The sequence below is a fragment of the Podarcis tiliguerta genome (genome assembly GCF_965153285.1).
Source record: "Podarcis tiliguerta genome assembly, chromosome: 2".
In the NCBI taxonomy this organism is placed as follows: Eukaryota; Metazoa; Chordata; class Lepidosauria; order Squamata; family Lacertidae; genus Podarcis; species Podarcis tiliguerta.
The window spans coordinates 92,025,229-92,051,468 of NC_139535.1; the positions used below are offsets into that span (position 1 = coordinate 92,025,229).

The 26,240-nt window shown below is 46.0% G+C and overlaps 2 protein-coding genes and 1 long non-coding RNA gene across 3 annotated transcripts in view; 1 reads left to right on the plus strand and 2 right to left on the minus strand.

Moving 5' to 3' along the window:
- Window positions 1–18,991, minus strand: part of LOC310672723 — a 43,947-nt gene extending 24,956 nt beyond the window's left edge. Inside the window, exons 1-2 of the long non-coding RNA XR_014508743.1 lie at window positions 17,728–18,991; window positions 16,941–17,210 (exon numbers count right to left, since the gene is read on the minus strand). This is a non-coding gene — a long non-coding RNA (uncharacterized lncRNA). The remainder of the gene's footprint in view (window positions 1–16,940; window positions 17,211–17,727) is intronic.
- PGS1 (phosphatidylglycerophosphate synthase 1) overlaps window positions 1–26,240 on the plus strand; it is a 122,111-nt gene that overhangs the window by 45,463 nt on the left and 50,408 nt on the right. The gene's annotated exons all lie outside the window — the stretch shown is intronic.
- SOCS3 (suppressor of cytokine signaling 3) lies at window positions 22,069–24,765 on the minus strand. Its single transcript, XM_083428772.1, has 2 exons — window positions 24,546–24,765; window positions 22,069–24,089 (listed from the first exon to the last, which is right to left on the minus strand). The coding sequence occupies exon 2, from the start codon at window positions 24,018–24,020 to the stop codon at window positions 23,403–23,405; it is 618 nt and encodes a 205-aa protein (XP_083284898.1). The 5' UTR covers window positions 24,021–24,089; window positions 24,546–24,765; the 3' UTR covers window positions 22,069–23,402.

A 26,240-nucleotide genomic window follows, 5' to 3' on the forward strand; every position in this document is an offset into this window, starting at 1 on the left:
TCCTGATGAGTCAGAGAAGGATCAGAAAATACCAGCGATGGCTTCTCCCTTTCCATACTCACTGCATCCTAAACCACCCTCAGTTGGCTACTACTTCTGTGATGATGTAGTTGGTGGTAGAAAAAGTGTGGAGGAAACTGACAAGGCACCTCCAGACGGGCCTTTTACTGTGGGCGCATCCTGCAACATGTCATTGACGCATTAAGAGTGAATTTGATGTGATAATTATCCTGGACTGTCTGATCTATGTTCCATTGCATTCTTTTTTACAGAAAAAGCAAATTCACTCTTCCCTGCACCCCTGGCTTTATAGGTAAATGAAAGAGCATTTGTTTAATAAACCATGGTTTCAAGGAGGCTTGTCTCAAATAAACCATAGTTAACATTAGCCACTCTTTGTTGATTTGGATGCAGTTCAACAAAAATGGAAGCCAGAGCTTCTGAACTCCTCCTTGGTCCTGCACTGGAGGAAAGGGAGGGGGGCCATATGATACCAAGGTTTGCTATGGCTTGTTCTTAACACATTAAACTATGATTAAGCATGACATTGGAATTGCACCGTAGTCATGTCTAGTTGGGCTTTATCTCTTAGTTCCATCACTCTCCCTATCTGTAGTATACAAATCATAATACAGAGCTGCTTTGGGGCATGCTGTCAGCATCTGATATAGTGGGGCAAATGTTTGGGCCCCTTGGGCCCTGGAGGATCCTATGCCACTGATGCTGACCTGATTTTTTTTTTAACATTGCCCCTGCCCCTGTGGAGCATGCAAGTGCCACCAGCCAGGCCCATCAAAGCTACTGCTGGCATGGACTTTTCTACAGGGTTGTTGTATGGATTACGCAGGTGGAATATAAGAAGCCCTTTAAACTCTCACAAAGCACTTTATGTAGATGCATTAATATCATTAATTCAGCCTAGCATCCAAGGCGCCTTGCCCTCAGAAAGTGCAGGTCCCATGACTCCCCCCCCGGGGCTGCTGCTTGCCTCCACTTGCTCTGTGCTGGGAGTAGCAAAATCTGGGGCAATATCAGGAACTGCATCTTGCTGGGGAATTGCTGGTGCTTTTTTCTGTTTTAACTGTCTGACATATATTTCTCTTCCCTTTCCACGAACCAGCTCCCGGGGTGGGTGGGTGGGTGGGTGAAGGATCGCAACTGGAGCGTTTCCCTGACACGCCAGCACTGTCGGGCTATTGAAGGGTGGGGGAAATAGCAAGAACTGGCTGCAATTTCCTCAGCATTGTGGCCACATCTCATTGTCCTGTTGAAACTGTTTGGAGTCTCGTCAAACAGGGAAGCAGGTGCTCCGCTCCGCTGTCCCTACACCACATTTCTCAGCCGCTAGTTCCCTTTTCTCTTTGCAAATTATGCAAATACGATGACATTTCCTCCTTCCCTTGCCACCAGGAGAAGCACAGTGCCCAGATAAGACACTGGATGGGAATTTCCTCCTAGAGGAGTTCGCCTAATTGCCGAGATAAGAATAAGCGCAGAAGAGTCCTATGAATTTTCTAGGCAGTGGCCGAAACCCAGACAACCGTGAAAGTACCGGTAGTTCCACAAAGTCAAGAGAGTTTGCTGAAAGGCAAATTGATCTTGAAACTCAGGGTATTTTTTGTAATATTTGTAACATGACGTGTTGGTCAGCTGAGAAACAGCATGTTGTAGTTAATTTTACTTGCGTGACACAGTCCTCTTGCATGAGCCTAAGCAGTTCTTTGGCTCCTGGCTTCCCTTTTAGCAGGGGTGGAAGCAAGATTTGCCTGCAGGAAATAAGATTCAGGCCTTCCAGGTCCCAGGACCATTTTTAGCAGATGTGTAGCTGCAGCTACCGTGAGCTCCCGTTGCTCGGTCCCTGCTCCTGGCAACCTAACAGTTCAAAAGCACGTCAAAGTGCAAGTAGATAAATAGGTACCGCTCCAGCAGGAAGGTAAATGGTGTTTCCGTGCGCTGCTCTGGTTCACCAGAAGCGGCTTAGTCATGCTGGCCACATGACCCGGAAGCTGTACGCCGGCTCCCTCGGCCAATAAAGCGAGATGAGCGCCGCAACCCCAGAGTCGGTCACAACTGGACCTAATGGTCAGGGGTCCCTTTACCTTTACCTTTAGCTGCAGCAAGCATAACCCCTCCAGACTTTCATATCAGTTTTAACCTGGATAGGCTTTGAAGGGAGAGTACTGATCATATTGTGCATTGCACTGATAATGTTCCTTCCATTTACCATTGCAGGAAAAGGAAACAAATGGATAGGGAATGTCTATCTACAGCAGCAGTTAATCCTTATGGAATCAACCCCCCAAATTCAAGGGCAGTAGAGCAGGGCTAGGAAACACATTTCAGCCCAAGGGCCACATTTCCTTCTCGGCAACCTCGCAGGGGCCACAGACCAGTGGTGGACTAGAGATAGAAGTGGTTTGAACAATGAATGTAAATTTTACCTTTGTGCAGTAGGCTAGTTTCTACACGCTTATCTCTCTATCCTCCAAACAGGGAAGCACGAATCATTATCAGAGTTCAGTAACACATCCCAGCTAGATAAAAACACTCATGGAGAGTTTGAATATAGAGGCTTGCAGTGCCACATTTGGGCCCCAGACCTGAGGTTCCCCACTTCCTGTAAGAGTGTTGTAAGATTTGGAGGCTGGGAATGAGAGGATTAATGAAGCCAGAGGCACTGTTAGAGACCTCCTCAATGGAACCTCAACTGAATGAAATATTGCAGCTGATGCTATAGATTAGTTTATTTTTTTATTTTATTTTTTTACTAATCTTGATGTTCAAGTAGCATATTTTATGAAATAAAAACCAGAAGGCACATAGGATTAAGTTACTCACTGGTTCTTTGTGCTTTTGTTTTTTGGCATTGTTTAGTATGTACATTATATTTATATCTATATAAAACACATGTGCATGTGATTATATCTATAAATCAACAGGAATAAATTGGATTAAATGCAGGTAATTTGATTACATTAGGCTGGTAGATCAAACTTTCCAGCACACAAGTGCAGGCACATTTTAAGGGCAGCCAAAATAACTCTGGACAGGCATAAGTGCACTGAAATAAATAGCTTGCTGTAGAAACAAGAGTAAACTCCCAACTGCTAATCTAAATGTGCTTCAGTGTGGCAAAGTTCCTAATGATAGACTCTTACTCAAATAGGACAGACTGCCAAGTCAGACTGGGTTTAGACTCCAAGTGAGGTCAAGGGATGCCACCCAATTATCTGTTAGTCCTTGTAATGCCCTGATTATTTTGTCCACTTTTGGCGGCAGTCCTATACCCATTTTAATAAATGGGACTGACTTCTGCTAGGCATGTACAGGAATGCTCTGTAACAGTCCTCGTGACTTCAATAATAATAATAATAATAATAATAATAATAATAATAATAATAATAAATTTATACCCCACCCTCCCTTACCAAGACCAGGCTCAATGCGGCTATATAATACATTAAAAACACAAAATCAAACAATTGGTTAAAATACAGTTTAAAATCACATTTAAAATCAGAATAAAATTAAGTGGGAACCCACAAATCACAGCTGTAGGGGTAAGGAATATTAAATGTTCACCAGGCCCGGCCACCTGTGCTGGTCTCATATGGGCCAGTAGAAAGAGCCAAGGAGGCCACTTACAAATGGCCCCATAGAAAAAAGGGGGTCAGACTGGGCCCAGACTGTGTGAAACACTGTGTAACTGTGTTTAGGATGGCAGCCTAAGAAATCCATTTTGGAGCGTTTTTATTAGCGGGTGGGTGTTAAATGGCTCACAGGCTTATATCTCTAGGAGCTACTGAAAGGAGCTACTGCATCAGACTCATGATTTGCCCATCAAAGTTTAAACTTGCCAGTGCTTTGAATGGTGAATCTGTTGAGTTGCTCACAGAAGCAGATTTAGGGGAGCACAACTCTTTTGGTTGTGCTGGGCGTGGAGTCTTGGGAGCAAGCCACTGGGTGCAGCAACTATGATGCAGAGTGGAAGGTGAGAAGCGGGGGGGGGGGGGGGCAGATTTGGTGTTGCACAGGGCCTTCTGAAATTTGGGACCCCATGGTCTGTCACTGCTGCTCATGCTGCTGCGACCCAAGTCTGAATTTATTTCAGTACTGTACTGTACATATGATCGGGACGCGGGTGGCGCTGTGGGTTAAACCACAGAGTCTAGGACTTGCCGATCAGAAGGTCTGTGGTTCAAATGGGGTGAGCTCCCGTTGCTCGGTCCCTGCTCCTGCCAACCTAGCAGTTCGAAAGCATGTCAAAGTGCAAGTAGATAAATAGGTATCGCTCCGGCGGGAAGGTAAACGGCGTTTCCGTGTGCTGCTCTGGTTCGCCAGAAGCAGCTTAGTCATGCTGGCCACATGACCCGGAAGCTGTACGCCAGCTCCCTCGGCCAGTAAAGTGAGATGAGCGCCGCAACCCCAGAGTCGGCCACGACTGGACCTAATGGTCAGGGGTCCCTTTACCTTTACCTTTACTGTACACATGGCAAATTGTGATTAATGGATTTATTTTGAGGGTGGGTCATTTCGACTTTTAAATTCTAATTATTAATTTTTTTACATTAGTCCTTGCATATTTTACTCTTTATTCTCTGCTGTTTTTTTATATTCTATGTATCGCTTTTAAAACTGTGGTAAAATTTCTCTTTAACTACTTTTGTTACGACCTATTGGTTTAAGCAAATGTATATATTAGTTACTGAAATGTGTATGATAAGTAAATTCTGATACTGGAATATCCTAATCCCCCCCACAAATATTCACTCATTCACTGATTGCTGAACATGCTTATTTAACAAAATTTTCTTACTACTGTACTTGATTGTATTAAAACCTCTAAGTGGTTTACAAGAAATATTAATATTATAAATAAAAAACAGCTAAAAACAAATAAAAACATTTTAAACTAGTTAAAACCAACAGTAAAATGGATTAAAACATGTCAACACCTTCATGTCTGAACATTACACTTAAACCGTTCAGTTACAACTAGTTTAACAGTCATAATAAAATGTCATCCTCCGTCTCCCTTAGGATTAAGCCCTTTGCAATAGCCAATAAAAACTGTTTGGGAGTCTTTCATCTTGGGTGCTTTCCTGGGCAGGATGGAGGCGTCTGGCACTCTCAGTGTGGAGGCCTTGTGGGAGCAGCTGCTCCGATCATATGGTGGAAGAATACACAACCTCTGGACTCTGTGCCACAAGCTTCAAAGTCCTAGTAGCTTCCCCATGATTTCAAGGAAGAGCACTGTTGCATCAGCATTGGCTGGTCAATGAAATCTTAGTGAAGGAGTTGAAGCGCATTCACACCTTTGAGCAGAGAATGCTAAGGCCAGAAAGAACACGAAGCTAAGTGAAAGGGGAGCTCCTTTGCCCTGGAAAAGAAGGCAGCAGCCCAGAGACCAAAACAAACCCCCAAGGGGGTGGGAGAGGGAGCTGCGGAGCAAACATAGGATGCAGGCATGGGACCCACCCAGGTCCCTCCAAGAGGGTACACTAGGAGGACTTGGAAGAGCATGTAGCAAAAAATAAAATGTAAAATAAGCAGGGTGGGAACTGGGAGAAAATGGAATGCATTTTTGCCATATTGACGTAGGTCTAATACTAATACAAACACCAAAGGTTTTTCTTAAGTATATTCAGGGAGCACCACTGACAGAATTTATTTTGAGAAATTTAAGAGATTCTGATTCACCCTCTTAAACATACAAGAGTAAGATGAATCCTACAGACAGTAAAGACCCATTATCCCTCATTCCCACCTGTGATGAAAGTAGCAGGGATTAGTAAATTCTACCCTGTATGTAGATATCGCCATAATCCCACTGGTCCATAGTCTGCTGCAGATATATTTTTCTCATCAGAGACAGAGAGAGAGAGATGATCAAATAGAGGGACATGCAACAAAGGTGGGATTTGAAACAAATTCTCCCAGATCCTGACTCTGCTATCTAGGACAGGCAATGGCAGGGAATGGACAAATGCCTCCTCCCTTGCTTACTCGTCCATACAGAATTGACTATATAGCGAAGACAGGGAACCTGCAGCCTTCCAGATGGTTTTGGACTTTTACTCCTGCCATTCCCAGTCAGCAAGGTCAATGGTCAGGGATGATGGGAGTTATGTTACAGCAACATCCTGAGGGCCACAGGTTCCTTATCTCTGTACTATAGGGAAACGATACCCGAGCAAAGTACTTCTGCTACTCTATTAAACCACTGCAAAATGTTCTTGCCACAAATCCTGCATTGGTGCCAGTGAGTGCAGCCTTCATTAGAGACTCCTTTGACAGAACTACAATTCCCAGGCTCCTTGGATGTGAGCCATAACAGTTAAATAGGCTTTAAATTGATTTAAAACTGTAATGTAGTCATGCCCTTGGTTCTTTGCTCTGAACTCCTGGAATTAATTTCATTGTGTTTTTTTCACAGCATTGATCTTTTGGGAATAATCTCGCTACTATTACGTATAAGGTTTACAACATTCCATTTAAAAAGTGCCAAACTTAATCACTGTCGAACGGAGCGATGCACTGTTATGTTGTCCCTACACCAGTTTTTTTAATATATTAATTACTTTATGATCACTGTGGTTCTTCACAGCACTTGGAGCTTGCCAAAAATGTTCGGATGATATGTTGGCCCGCTTTCACTGAACTGCCAGGTATATATCAGCTTTTGAATCCTGCTTTTGTAGATGCTGAGCTGAGAGGGAAAGAGAAAGAGATCACAAATTGAATAGGGCAGAGCAGGGGAATAGATATCCCAGGTCTATGCCTACTCTAGACTGATTAAGCCTGGTGCAGCTGTGAATTCCCAAAACATGCTTTAAACAATTAACAACGGCACTATTAAGTAGTGGGTTGACAAAGCAGACGACACAGAGATTTCTCAAAGTGGTTCTTTATAGTAAGCTGGAACTGAACAGCTCAGCCAGCCTGCTTTTATAGGCAGCCGGCTGTCAACATTGTAACAACAACACCCTAGGGTTTCCCGCCTAAATTAACTGACGCGGACCTGAGTGAAAACTATACAGTGCTACCTCGGGTTACACGCGCTTCAGGTTACATACGCTTCAGGTTACAGACTCCGCTAACCCAGAAATAGTACCTCAGGTTAAGAACTTTGCTTCAGGATGAGAACAGAAATCGTGCTCTGGCAGCGCGGCAGCAGCAGGAGGCCCCATTAGCTAAAGTGGTGCTTCAGGTTAAGAACAGTTTCAGGTTAAGAACGGACCTCCGGAACGAATTAAGTACTTAACCCGAGGTACCACTGTACAGTACACAATACCCCTGGTGGCCAGGGTGAGCACTTCAATACATATCAGGCACCTTACACACAAACAAATTTATAATGGCATAAGCTTTTGTGAACTACAATTCACAGCATCAGATGTGTGAGTGCTGTTCTGAGGTGCAGGGTAACATATATACATGGTTTGCGGGAGGGGGGGTATTGTAAATAGTGAGGTCAGTGGGTAATGAAATGCAGAAAGAGCAGATGGTTAAAATTAAGTAACCGTGGTCCTTCACAAAGCAGTTGTCAATAGCAGATATCCTGGCACTGGTAAGCCAAATGCATGTAGAATCATAGAATGGTTGAGTTGGAAGGGACCTTGAGGATCATGTAGATTCTAGACCAATGCCCAGCAATGCAGGAATATGCAGCTGCCCCATGCAGCAACCCTGGCATTATCTGCACAATGTTCTAACCAACTGATAAAAATGATTTGTCCCTATTCAGTCCACAAGCGATATCATTGAACCTCTAGATTAACTGTAATTCAGTGGTTTCACACCGCAGTCTCCCTTTGAAGATCCTTTATTTAAGAATGGCCACTTTACAGTCAATTACCCATGGGAGGTTGAAATGTTTCCCCACTGGTTTTTCAATATTGGCATTCTAGTTGTCAGATTTGTGTCCATGTAAAAAATAAATAAAACCAAAGCCACTGAGTTGGGTGGATACATCTGCAATGCCCCTTGGAATGGAAATTCCCCTTGGAATGGGGAAGCCCCATGCAGACCTGACAGTGGAGCACTCCCCCCCCACCCCCTGTCTGTTAGGTTGCATGGCTGCTTTTTCTCCAAAATAGATGTATCCACGTTAAACCATCATCTTTTACCACTGTGCCTGACAAGGCAAAGGTGAGGAATGAAAACTATATAGTAGGCATTATGCAGCCAGTGGTCTGTGCTTATTGTTCTGGGAGCTGATCAAGAATATATTTACCTTTTTGAGAATAGAATGTAAAGTGTCACAATTCCAGTTTTAATCCAGAAAAAAGAGTGTTTGTGAAACACTGCTCTGTTGATATCTGAATTTATTGTGTCCTCCTGTCTTTTTCGAGCTTCTGGTCACTACATATTCATCATCTGTGTCATTTGGATGGATTAGGATCTTAGGGACCATAGCAATTTCCACTGTTAGAGTCATACATTTATGACTTATATTGCCTTGTTCCAGTTCAGTGTATGAAGAATTCAACCTGGGCTGCAAAGACTGACTTGAGATCTTTGCCACCTCTGCTTTGATTTTATTCACAGGCCCTGGGAAGCCTTGTGGTGGTAGTGAGAGCCTGGCGGGGGGGGGGGAGGGGGTTGGAGAGGAGAGAAGAATCTGATGATCTCATGGCTCTTGGTTGCTTTGGCTAGAAGGAAAGGTCTGGGCTCTGAGAGGAGTTTTGCTAATGGAACAAGTGAGGAATGCACAGCTGCCCGTCTCCTTTTACGAGTTTACCGTAGGCCTCATTGGAGATGGAGCAACAGAAAACGTGTTGCTATGGATATGTACACAGCACTTCAAATGAGCCAACTCTGCCTCCCCAAATACGCGCCAGAGTTCCTTTCCTCTCCCTCCTACTCCCATTGCAGCAGTATGCGCTCACACTTCTGTTAAGAGCTTCCACTTCCCTGAAGAAAGGCTGGTGGCACAAATTGGTAAGACTCTCGTCTCCACAGCACATTTAAACCAGCTTAAAAATCTACGGTTAAAGTCGTAGCTTCCCAGAAAACAAACCCTGAGAATAGTAGGCTTCTGAAAACGCTCAACAACAACACCACCACCACACACACACCCTAATATCAGGAAGGGAGAAGGGAGAACTCTCTTCCTCCGGTCTGTCAGACCACACACAATGATTCCTCAGGCTCACACCTTATCTATACATTGAGTGATAGACAATTAAATGGATGTGTGTGCTAATGTAGGTGTGCACACCTAGGCACTAATAATTTACATACACCTCAGGTGGTGTGGATCCTTGTTCTATGCTGATAACACCCCTGTAGTTATTCTGATGTATAGATATAATAACATCATTCAAAATGCACTACTTTTTCGCAATTGGAGTTACCTTGAATGTATTGAGAAAGGTTTTGTACCTTGTTGTGTATCCCAGCCTAACTCTTTTCGCCTCACTGCCACCTTCCCGGGGAAAGTAATAATTGTCCAACTGGTTTCAAATGCAATTCAGTTTCATAGTACAGATGCTGCTGCTGCAGCAGCCTGATTTTGAGGCCTGGACCCTGCTGGAATTGTGTAGTCCAGAGAGAAACCAAGAGTTCTTCCATACTTTTTTTTACACTGCGCTTTCCAGGCACAGATCTGCACTTTAAAGCTCCGTGTCCAACCAATTTTTTTTTTTGTCCCACCACTTTCCCCAGGAAAACCCGTGATTAACATTGAATTGGAACAAGCAGCAACCCAAGGAAAACCTGATTGCCATTTGCTCTGATTCCACGGTAAAAAGTGGGTTATCCCAGGAAAAAGTGTCAGGACAAAAACACCCGCTCAGAGACAGAGCTTTAAAGCCCACTCCTAGAAACATGGTGTAAATGGAAGTCTGGATGAGCCCTTAAATTTGAATTCTTCTTGGTTCTTGTTTATTACTGTAAGATAACAATATTGTAGAACACTGCCACTTATACACAACTGTTTATGCAGTGGTAGTACATACAGTAGTTGGTTGATGATGTCTCAAAGGTGCCATTTAGCAATGCTGCTGCCAAGCTGGATGCATATTTCCAACTGTGCCAACTATATGGGCACAGATTTCCGAATTCATTATTCTGAATTGTCCTGAAGGGTCATAACTTGTTCGAGGAGAATGGGCTGACCTGGGAAGTGAAGGAACACGGGGGATTACTGTAAATGCCCAGCTGTAGTTCAGTCTGTTCCTGGGCTTCTCTGGGAAGCGATGAGTGAAGAAATTCAGGCACAAAGATGAGCAGTCACTGAATAATGGGAAGCCTTATGCTCCTCCCTTCCCTGACCTATTCTGTGGGTTATTCTTGACTCAGCCCAGACTAAGCAGGAATAGGCCGCCAAGAGCAGGAATTGTGTGCAGCTGGGAATTATCCAGTGTCTTGACTGGGAAGCAATAAACTCCAGTAATTATGTCACAACTACAAATGCTTCTTTCAATAGGATATGCTATATATCCTGGTGCTTCCTGCTCTGCCTGAGGCTTAAAATGCAGCCAGGTCATTTATTTTTCTCAACTTGGATCAGAGCTGATTTGGGGGAAATGCATCAAAAACACAGTATTTTGTAAGAAATGACAGGATAGATACAGGATATGGATAGTGACTAATGTCGTGTGTACACCACTTCCCAAATCAGTGGTGGAAGTGTGCCGGATGCAGAGTAAACAGGAGTGTGTGCACAGCTCTCGTTTCAAATGGGGATTGTAATCTGTCTTGGTTATTGTGATGGCAGCAGTTATTCTAGAGCAGGGAGCCTCTCTATTTGGCCCTTGGGACTTTCACTTGGCCATGTTCCACCCCAAGCCACACACCTCACTAGTCCCTGCCCCCTTCATGCTTTATTCATGTGCTTTTGCCTGACCGGAATGTGTCCTTGAACAATTATAATGTTGCTTGTTTCCTGGAAGAAGGATGGAGAGGGGTGTGTGCAAAGATACAGAAACCTTTGACTTTTGTGTCTAGAATTGCATCTATTTCTCCCTCCACTTTTTTTCCTTTGGCCCTACCCACCACTTGCAAGCAGCATGCATGAAGTCTCCCAAGAGGGAATGTGGTCCTTGGACTGCCAGAGTTTCCTCATTCCTGCCCTAGATTAATTAATGCGGAGTACAGAAATCTAGAGAGCCATCGTGGTATAGTGGTTAAGAGCAGTAGACTCATAATCTGGTGAACTGGGTTTGATTCCCCGCTCTTCCACATGCAGCTGCTGGGTGACCTTGGGCTAGTCATACTTCTTTGAAGTCCCTCAGCCCCACTCACCTCACAGAGTGTTTGTTGTGGGGGAAGAAGGGAAAGGAGAATGTTAGCCACTTTGAGACTCCTTTAGGTAGTGATAAAGTGGGATATCAAATCCAATAAAAATAAAAATCTGAAGCGCATGTGAGAGTCATTGAAATGGTGGTACCGTGAATGCTCTGCTGTTTTTGCCATTAGGACTTTGTGAGGTTGTTGTTACTAAACTTAAAGTGGTCCACACCACTGCAGTTCTTTTATAATCCTTCATGTTTCCTTCACTTGTTGTTGTCCCTGCACAGCTTTACTTCCGGGCAAGTTCCTCTTGTAATAAATTGTATTTGTTATGTGAGATTTGCACAAAGTCGGATATTTGCAAGATATGCTGAGATGTGCAAAATCAAAGAAAAGGACAAAAAAATCCCCAAACAAAACGGAAGGAAAGAGGTTTGTGTTAGTAAATACGCAGCTGGAAAGGGGGAAATGTTGAAAAAGAAATCTGTTAGGGGAATGGTCACAAAGCGAGATGATTAAAAATTAGACTGGAAGCATGGCATGGGCTAGAAAGAGTTCAGAATTCCTCTCATCTTATTCCACTCTTAGAAGTAATAGTAAAATATGGTATTAGGCCACAGGAACATAGGTAAGTAGCTGCAAACTTTAAGGAACCGTGTGCATAGTGAGGAATTGAAGAAATGTCAAATTAAACTTCAAGGCGCTTGTAACCCTTTGAGATGTATGTGGCTGGTTCATATGTCTTTTCTAAGAAAAAGAAGTGCTGCCCACCATACCTGTCACATTAATTCATTTAGATAGGATGAGCAAGGGACAGTCAGCTCATTTGCTGATGCGTTTATACTCAGAGGGAGATCAAGTCCTCGTGGCCCTTTGATGTATGAAGTTTATACACCATGGGATTTTGCTGGTGTGTCTCTGTTTCCAGTAACAGGAAACTGGGTGGATCCAATCCGAGTGTCTTCTGCTGCCCACACATGAGCTTCAGTTGCCTCTTCCGGCAATGCAAGATCTCGCCATATTATACCCTCCCAGAATAAGTATGCGTTCCCCGATCCCGTCTGCAGGGGGAACATCTCCTTCCTCTTTGATCTGTTTTCATAACTTCCTATTTGAAGGGCGGATATTCATTTGTTGAATGCCTAAATGTCTATTGTGATTTTTGATGGGCATACATTACAATTGTCATGTGCCCAGGGAGAGGCTGCTTGAATCAATCCTTGCCCTACTGCCATGCCAACCCCACTGACACCATCATCAATCATCATCATCATCATCATCAAATTAGGCTTCTATACTACCCTTCAAGTGAGGATCGCAGGGTGGTTTACAATATGGAATCAAAAAAATGCATAGCATAATAACAAAAACAATACCCCCTTCCAGTTTGAAAGGCCATAGATTGTATAAATAGCCAAAGGCCTGGGAGTAGAGGAATGTTTTTGCCTGGCACCTAAAGATATCCAACGAGGGCGCCAGGCAAGCCTCCCTGGGGAGAGTATTCCACAAGTGAGGAGCTACAGCAGAAAAAGCTTGCTGTTGTGTTAACATCCTCCAAGACCTCTCATGGAGGAGGCACACGAAGAAGGGCCTCAGATGATGACCACAGGGTCTGGGTTGGAGAGGTGGTCTTTAAAAAACCAGCACTTTGAATTGGGCTCAGAAACCAATTGGCAGCCAGTGCAGTAAGGCCAGGATTGGCATTATATTCTCAAACTGCCTTCCCCCGTTGAGCTATCCTGACCACTGAATTTTACACCAGCTGAAGTTTCCGGATGCAAGCAATTTTTCCCTCAAAATGCTTTGCAAAACAAGTCACAGCATCAGTTCCATTACCTCTTTCAGGCCAGACTGTAAAAGGCCCTGCAGTACCCAGAAAAGCTCTGCCGTAAATAATAAAGTTGTAGCCTGTTTCAGCTCACACGTTTATTTGGTCTCTACTTAATTCCCTCTGTCCTTGGAGCCTCATCTTGTGCTTGCCCGCACAATGAGAATGTCCTCAGAATACTGTTGCTGTTAGCAGTAGTAGAAAGGATTTGTCCACTCTGGAGAAGCAGAACGAATTCACACAACTTTCTCCACATGTTTGATAGATTCTTTGTTTAAGTTGGTCCTATGGGGAAGCAATTCTTTCCGATCACAGAAACACACATATTTGTCTCACATCTCAGAAGTAGCATTCCCTCCTGTGCAAGAGAAAAGGGGAAATTCTTCTTTCACCTTACATTTTTGTATGTCCATTCGTACCTTGGTTGTCGAACGCCCTGGAACTCGGACATTTTGGCTCCTGAACGCTGCAAATCCGGAAGTGATTGTTCCGGTTTGCGAACGTACTTTTGGAACCCGAACGTCCGACGGGGCTTCCACAGTTTCTGATTGGCTGCAGGAGCTTCCTGCAGCCAATCAGAAGTTGCAATTTGGTTTTCGAACATTTTGGAAGTCAAATGGACTACTGGAATGGATTCCATTCGACTTCCAAGGTACAACTGTACTGTACTTGCATGAAAAGTTTCCTTAAAAGGTATCTGCACCCTGATTCTTCAATAGATACAAAGATTCTTAATTTAACAGATTAATTGACAAAGCACTGCAGCCCAGTTTATGGAGAAAATGTCAAAAAGTTCCCTACATTTGGAGGTGGGTGGAGGGAGATTGCAGAAAGTTTCCTACATCATGTTGGATTAAATCAGTAGTTTTCAACCAGTGTGCCCTTAGGTGCCTTGAATGATGGTCAGGCGTGCCGTGGGCAACACTGTCCCTCTTTCCTTCCCTCCCTCCTCTGATGCCATCTCCTATCTCTGCCTCCAAAGGCTTGCACAGCTGTTTGTTGCAGCAGCCCTGGCTATGAGCTCCCTAGGCAAATGGTGCCTCTGGGGCTGGCCAGGGGGTGCTGGCTGCCAGGAGCTGAGGTGGCCTCGGAGTAAGCAAGCAAGTGGGCGAGGGAGCCCAGCCAGCCAGTCCACCAGCCCTTGCTGTTGGGAATGGACAGACAAGTCCCAGGCCGCTGTGGGGCAGTGTGAAGAGGCACTTCTCTTGGGGGAGGGGGCAAGCAGCAGCTGCCTGGAGGACTCCCAAGAAGAAGGAAGAGGAGAAAAGGCTGAGGGAACACTCCACAAGGAAGGGTGTTCGAAAAAGGCTGAGAGGCTGCCAGCACTGCAGGCAAGGGGTGACATTACTGGGCTCCTGAGTCCCTCAGGGGTAACGGAGAAAGAATGCCAAGGGATCTGTGGACTGAAAAAGGTAGAAAACCTCTGGATTAAATGAATGAGAGACCGTGCTGCCACATGATGTTCTAGCCAGCCAGAAGTAGTAGTTGTAATGAATTTCTTGTACTGTCTGATCTTGTGATGTTGCTGCTGAACTCCACCCACCACTCCTCCAACTTCGTTTGTGTTGAAAATGGTTTTGTTCTCTGTCCCCGGATTCATGGGAAACTCAGGGCAATGTTTGCAGGGTCAGTGTCTTTTGAAGAAAAGCACACTGGTGATTGTAAAGAGAAGTTTGTTTTACGAGTATGCAGGTTGAGAAAGAATTAAAAGGGTGTAGCAGCCAGCACTGTTTCCAAAGTAACACCTATAGAAAAGTATAATTTAACACTTAAGGAGAACCAAACTGTTCTTCGGGTCTCCCATATACCAACACAGTGATCTTGAGGGGATGTGTTGCACTTTCTCACAGGTGTATCCTAATAAATGCCAGAGAATATAGCAATGTGCATGCACACTGATATCATGCACAGCTTGCATCCTGGTCAGGTTACAAGCAAGCATCTCACGGCACCTTAAAGGCTCAGAAGTTTATTACGTGGCATAAACATTTGCGGACTAGAGTACAGATGCATTAGCAGGGCAGCAGAATATCATACAGTTCTGTGAGGGAGAAGGAAAAAAGCAAGTGATAGAGAAAGGAGGAAGAAATAGGAAAGGAGAAAGTCTGTTGGAAGGAAAAGTAAAATAAATAAATGAGCAAGCAAAGTCTCTTGTTACAGGTGCAGGTTGAAGTGTGTGTCAGATCTGGAAAAGTTGACAGCCACTGCTCTGCATTGTGAAACTGATGTATGAAGCTCTTGAGAAATTATGTGTCTCATGGGCAGCCTTGGATATAGTCTTAAGAATCCTTTCATTTGGCTAACGTCTGTTAAGTCAGTTTTAGTAGTTGCCCTTTGGGGTGTGTGGTGACCCTTTCAGGGGTGGTCTTTGGTCTTTCAAATTTCAGCAGCACCTTGTGCAAGGCCCAAAATTTGCTCTCCCTGCCCCTCCCCCCCCCCGCCTATCCATTCTGTTCAATTCACTCTTACAGTTGTGGTGCCCTGTGGCGCCCCCTAGGTTTGGCGCCCTGTGCTGCCTTAAATCCACCTCTTATATCCTAACCTGAACCATAGAAGATGCAGCTCATTAATCATAGAATCATAGGTTTGGAAGGGACCCTGAGGATCATCTAGTCCACCCCTTCAATGCAGGAATATGCAGCTGTCCTTTATGGGGATTGAACCTGCAACCTTGGTATTATCAGCAGCCTGCTCTAACCAACTGAGATTATCCAGCCTGCTAACAAAGCTGTAGTAGGTGTCTATAAGGAATTTACCCATTAAAGTATAACTTGTATATGATAATCATATCAAAATATACATCTTTTCATTATTGTCACATGCTCTAGATCAGAGGTAACTAATGGGGTGCCCTTCAGACTGCAACTCCTATCATCCCTGACCACTGGCCATGCTGACTGAGGCTGATGGGAGTTGTAGTCTAACAACATATGGAGGTCACCATGTTGGCTATCCCTGCTGTAGCGAGAACACTACCTTGTTTGTGTCATTGATGCATGCCTCTGATTTATCTGAAACAGCCTTTTTCTGAATTACCCATGATGTGTGATTGGGTTTTTTGTTTTTGTTTTGCAACAACTGCCCCTCTGTTGATTCAGAATAAAAGCACATGAAGCATTTTAAGTTCAAACATTATGACCAAGGCCCCTTTTTCTATTAAAGCAAATTGGCAGTCATTTAGTAATGGCCCTTTTAGAAACCTCTGTGAAGAGCAGAATCAAAACTGTCAAAATGCCAACCCTTTTCTGGCCACACATCTGGAAAAGCTGAAGAACTTCTCCACACCTTGCTGCTTTTATTCATTCCATGGGTAAGGCTCCTTTTTCTCACTAGCAACCTGACTCTCCCCCCTCCACCCCCCCCTCAATATGACAGCCTTATCAACCAAAGCAGAGTTCATTTGTTCTTTCCAGGAGATGATCACACATCATAATCTTGACCCAAATAAGGCAGAGCATGAGAGTTAATGTGAATTTTGCAAAATCTCAGTATGGGGTAAGGTGGAGAATGAGTAATGAGTGTATGATTAAGTTCTGTACATGCAGCAACTTTCTCCTTAGTCTATTGGATTTGCAATCTAATTTGCATGCAATTGGGTTGAATGAATCGAGACCCACTTTTTTAATGTTCAAAAGGGCTGCCAAATAATCAGGTATAATTCTGGAAAGTTTCTGTTTTACTTTCTCAGAACGTTGAGCGACAGGAACTGGTTAATTGTGTAAAGCGCTAGATAAGGGCTGTGCATCCTGCATTTGGTAGAGATACTTTTCCTGTTGGGACAGGGTATTTCCTGCCAGCGAAACCAGGCCCAAATATTAATTTCTCTGTTCAGCTGAGCTGCTATACTTGCCACCCCTATCAAGTAAACTCTCACCATTACGACTCAAATTCTCTTTGTTCCCAGAGCTGGTAAAGACGTAAGGAAGGGAACTGCGACTTATTGACACATTCACCGACACATTTCCCTATATGATGCAGGAGACATTTCTGGGGAAAGCATGAGGCTTGTGAAACTTCTGCTTAAAGGTTTGCTGCTCCTCCAGCACGTCATTGCTGACTGGGGGACGTTCCAAGAAACGAAAGGCACTCACAAAGCTTCCCGGACTTTTTGAATCAGCAGCTGATTGCAGCAGTGTGCTGGGTCCTGAAGCAAAAGGGAAGCGTAGCAGCTGAGGGGACACGCGATTCTGGGCTGGGGGAGAGAAAATAAATTCCAGGCAATTGCGACTCATTTGGTGAGACAGGACTGGTATGTTGCACACAGAGCACAAAGTTTGCATTCTCCAAGTCAAGGAACCCGGCAGGCTGGAGTGGGAACGACTCTCCCCACTTTGGTGGTTCTTAATGATTACTGTGAATGTCTTTTGGGGGGAATCTTGTAGGTTCAAAAAGGGCATTTTTGTTTGGCAGATGGAACAGTGTATGTATTGTGGCCTGCTCCCTGGAAGATGCAGACCGGCAGTAAGAGACGGCTTCTCACATGTACCATGCAGAGTCCCCTCCGAGGGACCTACAAATTGAGGGCACCCCACCCAACTCTCTCCTCAGATTGGCTGCTTCATTTTCCCCCTCCTCCTCCTCCTCCTTTCCCCCTTGCCAATTAATCACTTCATTTTCATGGAACAGTCAGGCCCCTACCCAACCGTTTCCATGAATACTACCCCCTAGATGGCAGTCGGGGAGCAAAGGGAGCGTGAAGGCCTCTCATTTCCTGGCACAGGCTGAAGAATAAACAGTGATATTCCAGCCTTTAATCCTGTTGCTGTGGAAACCCAGATCCCAGCAAGGGAGGAGAGAGGGGGGTGTGCCGGTCAGGATCAGATGGCACTGACGCTGGGGATGTGCCTCGGCTGGGCCTGGCATGGCGCCACCGGCCTTGCTGCGCCTGGACATTCTTGACATAGCTGTAACTCCGACTGGGAATCAGGGTTTCCTGGCAGGGCTGGGACAATAGGCCAGAAGGGCTGGACAGGGGCAGGGCTTAAAGAGCCCGTGCAGCGATTCTTTTCCTTTCCTTTTGCCCTGCTTGGGTGAGAGTGAAGCCACGGGGCTAGAACTACAGCAGCCATGCCACAGGCTGGGGGAAAGGCCTGACTCCATGTGAGCTCCCTCGCATGGTGTCTTATTTTTCTGGAGAACCAGGGTGTGGGTGTGTGGGTGTCTTTTATTTTTTTTCTGGCTGCCTCCTTATTTCCCTGGCGGGGATCCTGTGCTTTGTAAGACTTGTATGACAAGCACACATTCAGCCGGCAAAGTGCAGCAGGTTTGAGGAAAGCTTTATCACAGAACCTTTGGACCACCCTTCAGTATTTAAAGGCACAAGAGGCAGCTTCCCAGAAAAAAGCCCTTTTCCCTCTGCCGTGGCCTAATGAAATCATGTTTCACTTGGGATTAAATTAGAGGGGAGATGTGATCTTCTTTGAGAGAACTGTGTGGTTTCCCTGAACCTGGCACAAGCCTATGATATGCACGTGCCTGTTCCCCATTGTGAAAACCATTGCTTCCTCTGTCCACACCATTGAACCAAGAATTAGACTGCCAGACTGCTTCTCCTATCTGCAAGAAACATGTTTGCTATGCTCAGATGTCATATATTATTAAGGAACCGATTGATTATTAATCTGCTTTGTGTCTACGAAGTGTGGATTAATCCCCTGCTTGATTAGAGGATGGAGTGTGTATTAATTCGCTGAACATCGTATCAAGTGTCCATCTTGCTATTTCGGTTTTCAAGTGGATGTTCCTTTATTGAATTCTCATGGGACAATCCAGTGTGGAGTAATGGTTCTGGACTAGGACCTGGAAGAACAGCATTCAAATCTCCACTCAGGCACAAAGGCCACTGGGTCACTTTGGACTAGTCACTGTCTCTCAGCCTAACCTACTTTGCAGGGTTGCTAGGAGGATAAAATGGAGAGGGGAAGAAGTGAGCCCTCTGTAAAAAAGGATAAAATGTAATAATAAATAAGACTATTCATACATTCACCCCCATGTTATATTTACTCACATACACCTCTGTTTCTTCCTCCATTCGTATTCTTTAATAACAAGAAACTAAAATAAACTGAAAATCTTACCCCTCCCCCCATAAAATTAATTACACCCAAACAAATAAATCTTACTCAGCCCAAAGACTTGGAGAAAGGAATTGTCATCCAAAGATGTGTGTGTTCATGTGTTCTTTCACACAAAACAATTTTAAATCACATTTTGAAGCTTGGTGACTGCATTTCTCTGGTCTTTTTTTAAGGATGTGGAGAATGATTCCTAGTCTATTTAGAGGAATACTGCCTCTGACAGTGGATTTAGAACATAACCTTATCTTCCAGATTCAAAGCCTGATAACATTTATATAGCTTCAGATTTTCCAATCCAGCAGAAGATAAGTCAGAAAAGGCATCCTTGGCCTTGTCAGCCAGCTCTTTCCCATGTCTGTTGTAATTTATCAGTGCGCCAGGTACGCTGCTAAGCAAGCAGGGAAGGAGTAACAGGTAGGAGATTTAAAGGTATATGGAGGTTTCCTCCGCTTTCCTGGCGACCTCAATTTCAAGGGAATCAATCAGCCTGATTTGTGGGTGTTTGCATAATAAAGTAACAGTGAACAGGTGAGAGAGAATCCTTTAAGGATGGATAGAATCAACAAGCAGCTGGAGGAGAAAGAAAGGAGAGGGCTAAGAAAGAGCTGTGAGTGGAGGGGGGGGGTCCTTTTCCCAACTTCTGGACTGCCTGCTGTACCTGGAACTGGGTGTGGAGAGTGCAGCTGAATGGGACACAGCCTTGGGCAGCCTGAGGAAGTACCACCCACCTTGGGCCTACCCATAAAAAGCAAGTCTAGAGTGAAGTCTGCTGTTTGCAGGAACTTCTTGATGTGAGGCCTTTGTGGGTTAGCTGAGTGTTTGTCTGTTGTTGCTACTCTTTTGAATACTGCTTAGAGACATTAAGTGGTATAGAAATTAAATAATCAAATCAAAATGAAATCAAACCTCCACATGTTTACCTGAGTGGTGATGGTGGTAGTAGTAGTAAAGGGGGGGCAGGTAAATGCCATAATAAGCAGGGGCATTCACTATTATGGGCAGGATAGGAATGGATTGCTTTCTGCATTAGCCAAATTGTGATCTGCCCTACTGTTTCTGTGGCTGGAATGCACAAATAGATTAGGGAATAAGTTCCAGGAGTTCATGGTGCTCTGTGCACACTAGTGGCCATTTAGGAAAAATAAATAAAGGGGGCACCAGCGGAAAATAAATGGTTTGTGTGTGCATTTAAATGTATCATCATGAGCTTTTAAAGGAAGAAAGTAAATTGTGATGAAAGGAACCAGAGAAAATGAACTTTGAAAGTGGCACCTGTCTAATATGCAGAGTTACAGAGAGCAATGCAGAGAAGGTGGGGAAGATTACAACTTGGTGGGGTGTGGGCAAGAAACACCCGTCAACCATGCCTGATTCAGTTTCATGTAAAGTAGTTTCTATAGGTTTTACCTCTACACTGTGCTTACAGAAAGCTGCTTCTTTGTCATTTGTTGATGAAATGGGAGATTGGGCTTCTCCCTTGGGATTAATCGCATTGTGTAATCCACAGAGGTTATGCTTGTATTAAGGTGGCTGCATGCATAAACATAGCACATCATACACACCTGATTGCACAAGTGGGAAAAGGCCAGGACTTCTGCTGGACCCATCAGAGGACACCTCTTCCACTCCCATTTCTTTAACAAATACCAGAATGATAAAGCAGCAGCCTTTTGCAAACACAGCAAGGGAGCTGACAGGCAGCCTGCACGTCCTTCCGCAGAACTTTCCACTGCCCTTGAAAAGCTCCCCAAGCTAAACAAGCTATCTTATCGCACCTCCCAATGGTCCAGCCATAAGACACTAGGAACTAGAGCTACATTTCCCTCAGCCATTGCATGAAGCTCCGCTGAAAGTTTATACACCCAAAGGAATGTAATTTTTTTTATGTGCTTGCTTCTGGGAAGCATGGGTGTGTTTGCTTTTGGTGCTTTACCTTAAATGACACAGTAGACAGGCAAGTTGGGGTGCTGTATCCTTCGCCTGGCCACGCCTTTCACACTGCAGCACCTTCTCATATGTCCTCCCATGAACTTCTTTCTAGTCCCATTCCACCTGGGCCAGGGTAGGCTGCAGGAATAGGGAAATGGCAGGCGGTGACTGGGCTCAGTGCTTTCAGACTGCCTTATCTCTGCTGGTAACTTGCTCCAAACAGCAAGCTGCCTTGATCCAATCACATCAGATCACTGGTCCATTTCGCCTGAAAGGCTCTAGGCAGATCTTTTATATCACCACCAGGGATTGAACCTGGGATGTTCTAACACTGGAGCCACCAGGGATTGAACCTGTGTTCTCTTGTCTCTGAGCTAAAATCCCTCACGTGCCACCCTATCATCTAGTAGCTGGCAGATCTTCTGGCCTTGCTTCAAAGTGTTGCACCAGGAGCACAAAGAATAGCACCAAATGCAACAGCAGCAGAACCTTGACTTCAGTCACACAGCAACACTGCTTTACTGCTGTCTCATAGCTGTGTGTGCTTGAAGACAAAGCTGTGCTGCTATCATAAATAGTTCTGTCCCTTGTGCTCCCAGTACTGTGCTTTAGAATTAGCCACATCTACCAGAGAACCTCCCTTCCTAAGCAGAAAATTGTGGACAGTCATTCCCAAAGTGCATTTTGCATGCTTCCTGCAACATGACTGCCCCAGTATTCAGTAATTAATGGTTACAAAGAGATGATACCTTTCCTGACAATAACTGGGACCCTGCCTGGTCAACACCAGCATGAAGAGTTCCCTTGTTTTACACAAGGATGCTGCAATGTAGCTGCCTGCCTTTTCTAGCAGTGCAGGACTATAGCAGAGATTAAGGTATCTCCTCAACTTTTCTGATGCTGTTAAGAGGATGGCAGAAGCCATATTCAGGATGCATGTATCTTTTGAATGTTTGGGAGTAGGGTGGAGTGGAAGAAAGAGAAGGTAGTCAAGCATTTCATTTAAAAAATAGTGCCTTTTATTATAAATTAATGAACGTCATTTTTAAAATCCATTGACTATAAATATAAATAGATGTGCAAAGTTTTCTTCCAAGTTTGATTTTTTTGGTTGAGTCTTCAAGCATGTCTAACAGCCTGCAAGGCTGAAGGGTGGAATCTTTATAAAAGACAGAATGATATATTTTTTTAAGGCAGGTCTGTAAACATTTCTTTCTGTAAAAACAAAACCTCATCTGCCCTTCTAAAACCCTGATATGGAAAAATAAGATGAACACACAAAATTTTGGGTACAGTTTTTTTGGTTTTTCCTTTTTTACAAAAAAATAATAAGAGTTCCAGGTAATTCTGTTGTTGCTACATTCCTGTATGTTTTTCGGTTATTCAGTGCGATTTAGGGCCCAAGCAAATCCACAACCTCTGTGTAGATACAAGACCATTCTTTGATGAGCTGAAAACCCAAGAATAAAGGCAAGAGATTATCAGTCTGGGCGCAGGAGCCAAAGCTGAATAACGCTTTGGGGGAAATGGCTAGATCATTCATTATCCATTTAGGTTTTCTAAAAGCAGTGGTGCCAATTTTGCAAAATGATGTCCTCCATTGCTTGCACAGAGAGTATATGGCATCCCCCCATGCAGTGTGCAGTAACAACCCAGGTCCATGGGATCAGAGGATGTGGAGTTTGTTTTAAGGCTTAGTCCCCTGTATGGATGTGCGGCAGTTCCTCTGAGGAAGAGGCATTGGATGAAAAGATATTCTGCCCCTCCAGGAGGTTGAGAGAGAGGTAAAGATGAATAACAATATAAAAAGGTTTCCCCTTAAAACTGAGGAAAAGTCGGTCTTCAGGCACTAGCTGGATTCCAGTGCATTAGTTTCATTGTCTCTGCAGAATGGTTTTGGTCAAAGGTTACTAGAGGTGGTCTGGGCCAGTGCAGAGCAAATGCTCTTTGTAAACTGTCCATGGGTTAGGGAGGTTTGCAAACCATTCTGATATGCCCAGCACAAGCCAGATAAACACAGTATTTACTGGGCTGTAGCTGGGAAGGACAATTGTGTGAAGGAGCAGCAGCCTGTTCCATAGTCAAGCACCATCATCGGTCTCTTGCACAGAGTACCCCATCCACGGGCAAACCATCCAGAACAAACAACAGCAAGACCGTCTCTGTGCTGGGCAGAGGCTCCTTGCCTGCTCCATGCCCCCAGTCCCTCTTATTCCACAAGCCAGAATGGGGGGAAAGTCTCTTGTCTCGCCCTGTAATCTTGTTAGCCATCATTTTCCAAGTCCTGTCCTTGTGCTTGTGTGGTGGGCCACCCCCACTGAAGAAGCCACTTAGAAGGGAGCGTCATATTGGTCCAGGAATTCTTTGATGGGACCTGGGAGCTGGGTCATCTTCTCGTAGGAATCCAAGTGTCCGTTGACCGTCTTGCGACACAAATGCTGCAGGGTGGACACATTGGACGAGAGAGGGCGGCTCAGCACCAGCGGGATCTTCTCCCCACCTGAGTAGATGTAGTAGGCACGTTTGGGGTGCGGCGCCTGCCCTGGCTGTTGCTCGGGGAGGGGCATGTAGTGATGGACCAGCTTCAGGACGCAGTCAAAGCGAGGCACGGGCTGGCTGCTGTGAGGGTCGCTTTGGAGGGAGAAGGTGCCCCCCTCGCACTGGATCCGCAGGTTTTTGGTGCCCGACTCGGTCTTGACGCTGAGGGTGAAGAAGTGCCGCTGGTCCGAGCTGTCTCGGATGAGGAAGGTTCCCGTGGGCTCGGCACTTAGCAGCAGGTTGGCCTGCCCACCTGTCACCGCGCTCCAGTAGAAGCCGCTCTCCTGCAGCTTGCGCACAGCGTTCACCACCAGCTGGTATTCGCTCTTGGAGCTGAAAGTCTTGAGGCGCAGGCTGGTGTCCAGCGGGTGGCTCATCCCGGCGCTGGGGAACTTGCTGTGGGTGACCATGGCGCAGGGAGCCAGCTTTCCGAGCGATCGGGGCTGCTGCCGGATGCAGCGGCTTGCTAGAACACGGACCTGGCGAAGCAAAAGAGCAGGTGTTAAAAGACAAAGGGCAGCTTCTCCCCGGCAGCTCCGGCCCCGCAGGGCCCGGCCCACGCCATCCTCCTCCCCAGGCAAAGCGAGGTTGCCAGCCGCCCGGAAACCTTCCGAGGCGTTCCCCCGAGTTGGTGGCTGTGTCCTTGAGCTCTGAAGCTAAGTGGCACCCCGGCTTGGGAGACCCCTATGGGCGAACTACCTCTGCTCTCCGTCCGCTGCACGTCGGAAAGCTCACCCCCGCGCCTTGCCCTTGGTTTCCCCGGCTCGCTTTTGCCTTTCCATGCAGGCACCTCTCCGGAGCGCACGGTCGAGCGAGCGCCCCATCCCGTCTACGCGCTTCCAAAAGCCGAGCACTTGGCCGGCCAACTACGCTAGAGAGAGAGAAAGAAAGATTTGGGGGGGGGGGGAGGTCAGCTCTGGGTCGGCGCTGGTTACCTGGGGAGCGACGAGAAACGAGGCAGCGGGAAGCGGGGCGCCGGGAGCGCACGGCTTGTTGGCGAGGCTTTTGCAAGGGAAGCGGGAGCCCCTTTGGCTTTTGCGCGCTTGGCTCGTCCTAATTGCAAAGCCGCCAGAGCCCCTGCTGGAGGTTTTTATAGAGCATCCACCAGCCCCGCCTCCGGGTTCCAGGAACTCAGCTTCCTCGCGAGCGCGCCCTAGGCAGGCAGCCAGCGGCCAGCCCATTCCGGGCAGTGAGGCCTCGCTCACCACCCTCCCCCCCCGCCGCCGCCGCCTCGGTCCTGGCCGCGGCTGGAGCCCACCGCTTGGTTGAAAGAACTAGGAGGAGGGGTGCGAGTCACGTCTCCCCCGGCCAGAAAGGCTCGAGGAGGCTCGCGGCCGGGGGCAGCCACGTGGAGTTGCTCCGGGAAGATAGTCGGGTTCCGCGGGCACGCGTGAAAAGAGGCTTCCACGCGGGGCATGGTGCCTTGGGTGGGTGTGGGGCGCACAGCACACGTCTGTCAGAGAGGTAAAACCTCCCCACCGCCATCTGTCCCCCGCGATAAGAAAGTCCTTTCCATAACGAATGGGACGGGCGCTATAGGGAGTCTTATAGGTTTGTGTTTGTCGTGCCTTAGGAAGGGGAGTCCCGGCGAGGGTAGTAATTCGCAGCGCAATCCTAACCGTTCTACTCAGAAGTAAGCTCTGTTGAATTCAGTAGGGCTTCCTCCCGGGTAAATTGGGTTAGGAGCGGAGCCTTAGCTTTCTTGATAGGCTTGATCTGTGAAGGGAGATGGATGAAGCAGGCGATTTGCCTAGAATTTTGCTTAAGACTAAATGCATTCTTAAGAACAAACGATGAAGCCTCCTGAATCAGACAGAGGAATCTATCTAGCCCAGCCCCGACCCCCCCCCCACTAGCTGCTTCTGGGGGCTCCAAAAGATCAGCATAATGGCAGTAGCTCCCCCCCCCATTGCCTCTCAGCAGCTGGTATTTCCCTCCCCCCCCCCCCCCCGTTCAGGGTAAAGATCCTGACGATTATTCACTTCTAACTTAAATCAAACCACAGCTGGTTCTGCAGACCTTCCAGTCAGTGTTTTGAATTTCTTAGAAGACAGCCGTCATTTGAATATTGAACCCAGAAGTCAGATTTCCCAAGTATTGAAACTCCCTCCCCTCCCCCGCTAGTTCCCCTTTCGTATTCCGCTAAACCCAGGTAAAATAGGGAGAATCCGCGGCGGGGCCCAACGGACACTAGAGGGCGCTCTTTCCGCCCTGGCTGGGATGTAGCAGTGACGTTCGCCGGCCTCTGTTACACAAAAGGCAAGGGCTTGTCAGGTCACCGCAATGACACTACTTAGAGCACAGAGATCAAACCTGGGAGCTTTCTGGCATTGACGCAGTCTTCCAGCCGAGTTTCCTTTTGGACATTTGTGTGCTGCAAACCCATTTGCTCCTGGAGGTCTAGGGTTGGGACATGGAAAGTACTTTCCCTCTGTAGCTGATTGGTTTCAGCCTAGCCCTGGAGGTGGTGCTTCTGCATTGAAATCCTGCCCAGGTGCTGCAAAGCATCTCTTCTATCTCACTGGACCTTGAGAAATCTCCCTATTTACATAACTCAACATAGCTGTCCAGTAGCATGCACCATATTAGGTACATGGGTGCTTAATATTGTAAACAGGTCACTCAAATCC

Coding starts and splice junctions, on each gene's coding strand:
- SOCS3 (XM_083428772.1), bottom strand. CDS start 24,020: ATGGTCACCCACAGCAAGTTCCCCAGCGCCGGGATGAGCCACCCGCTG.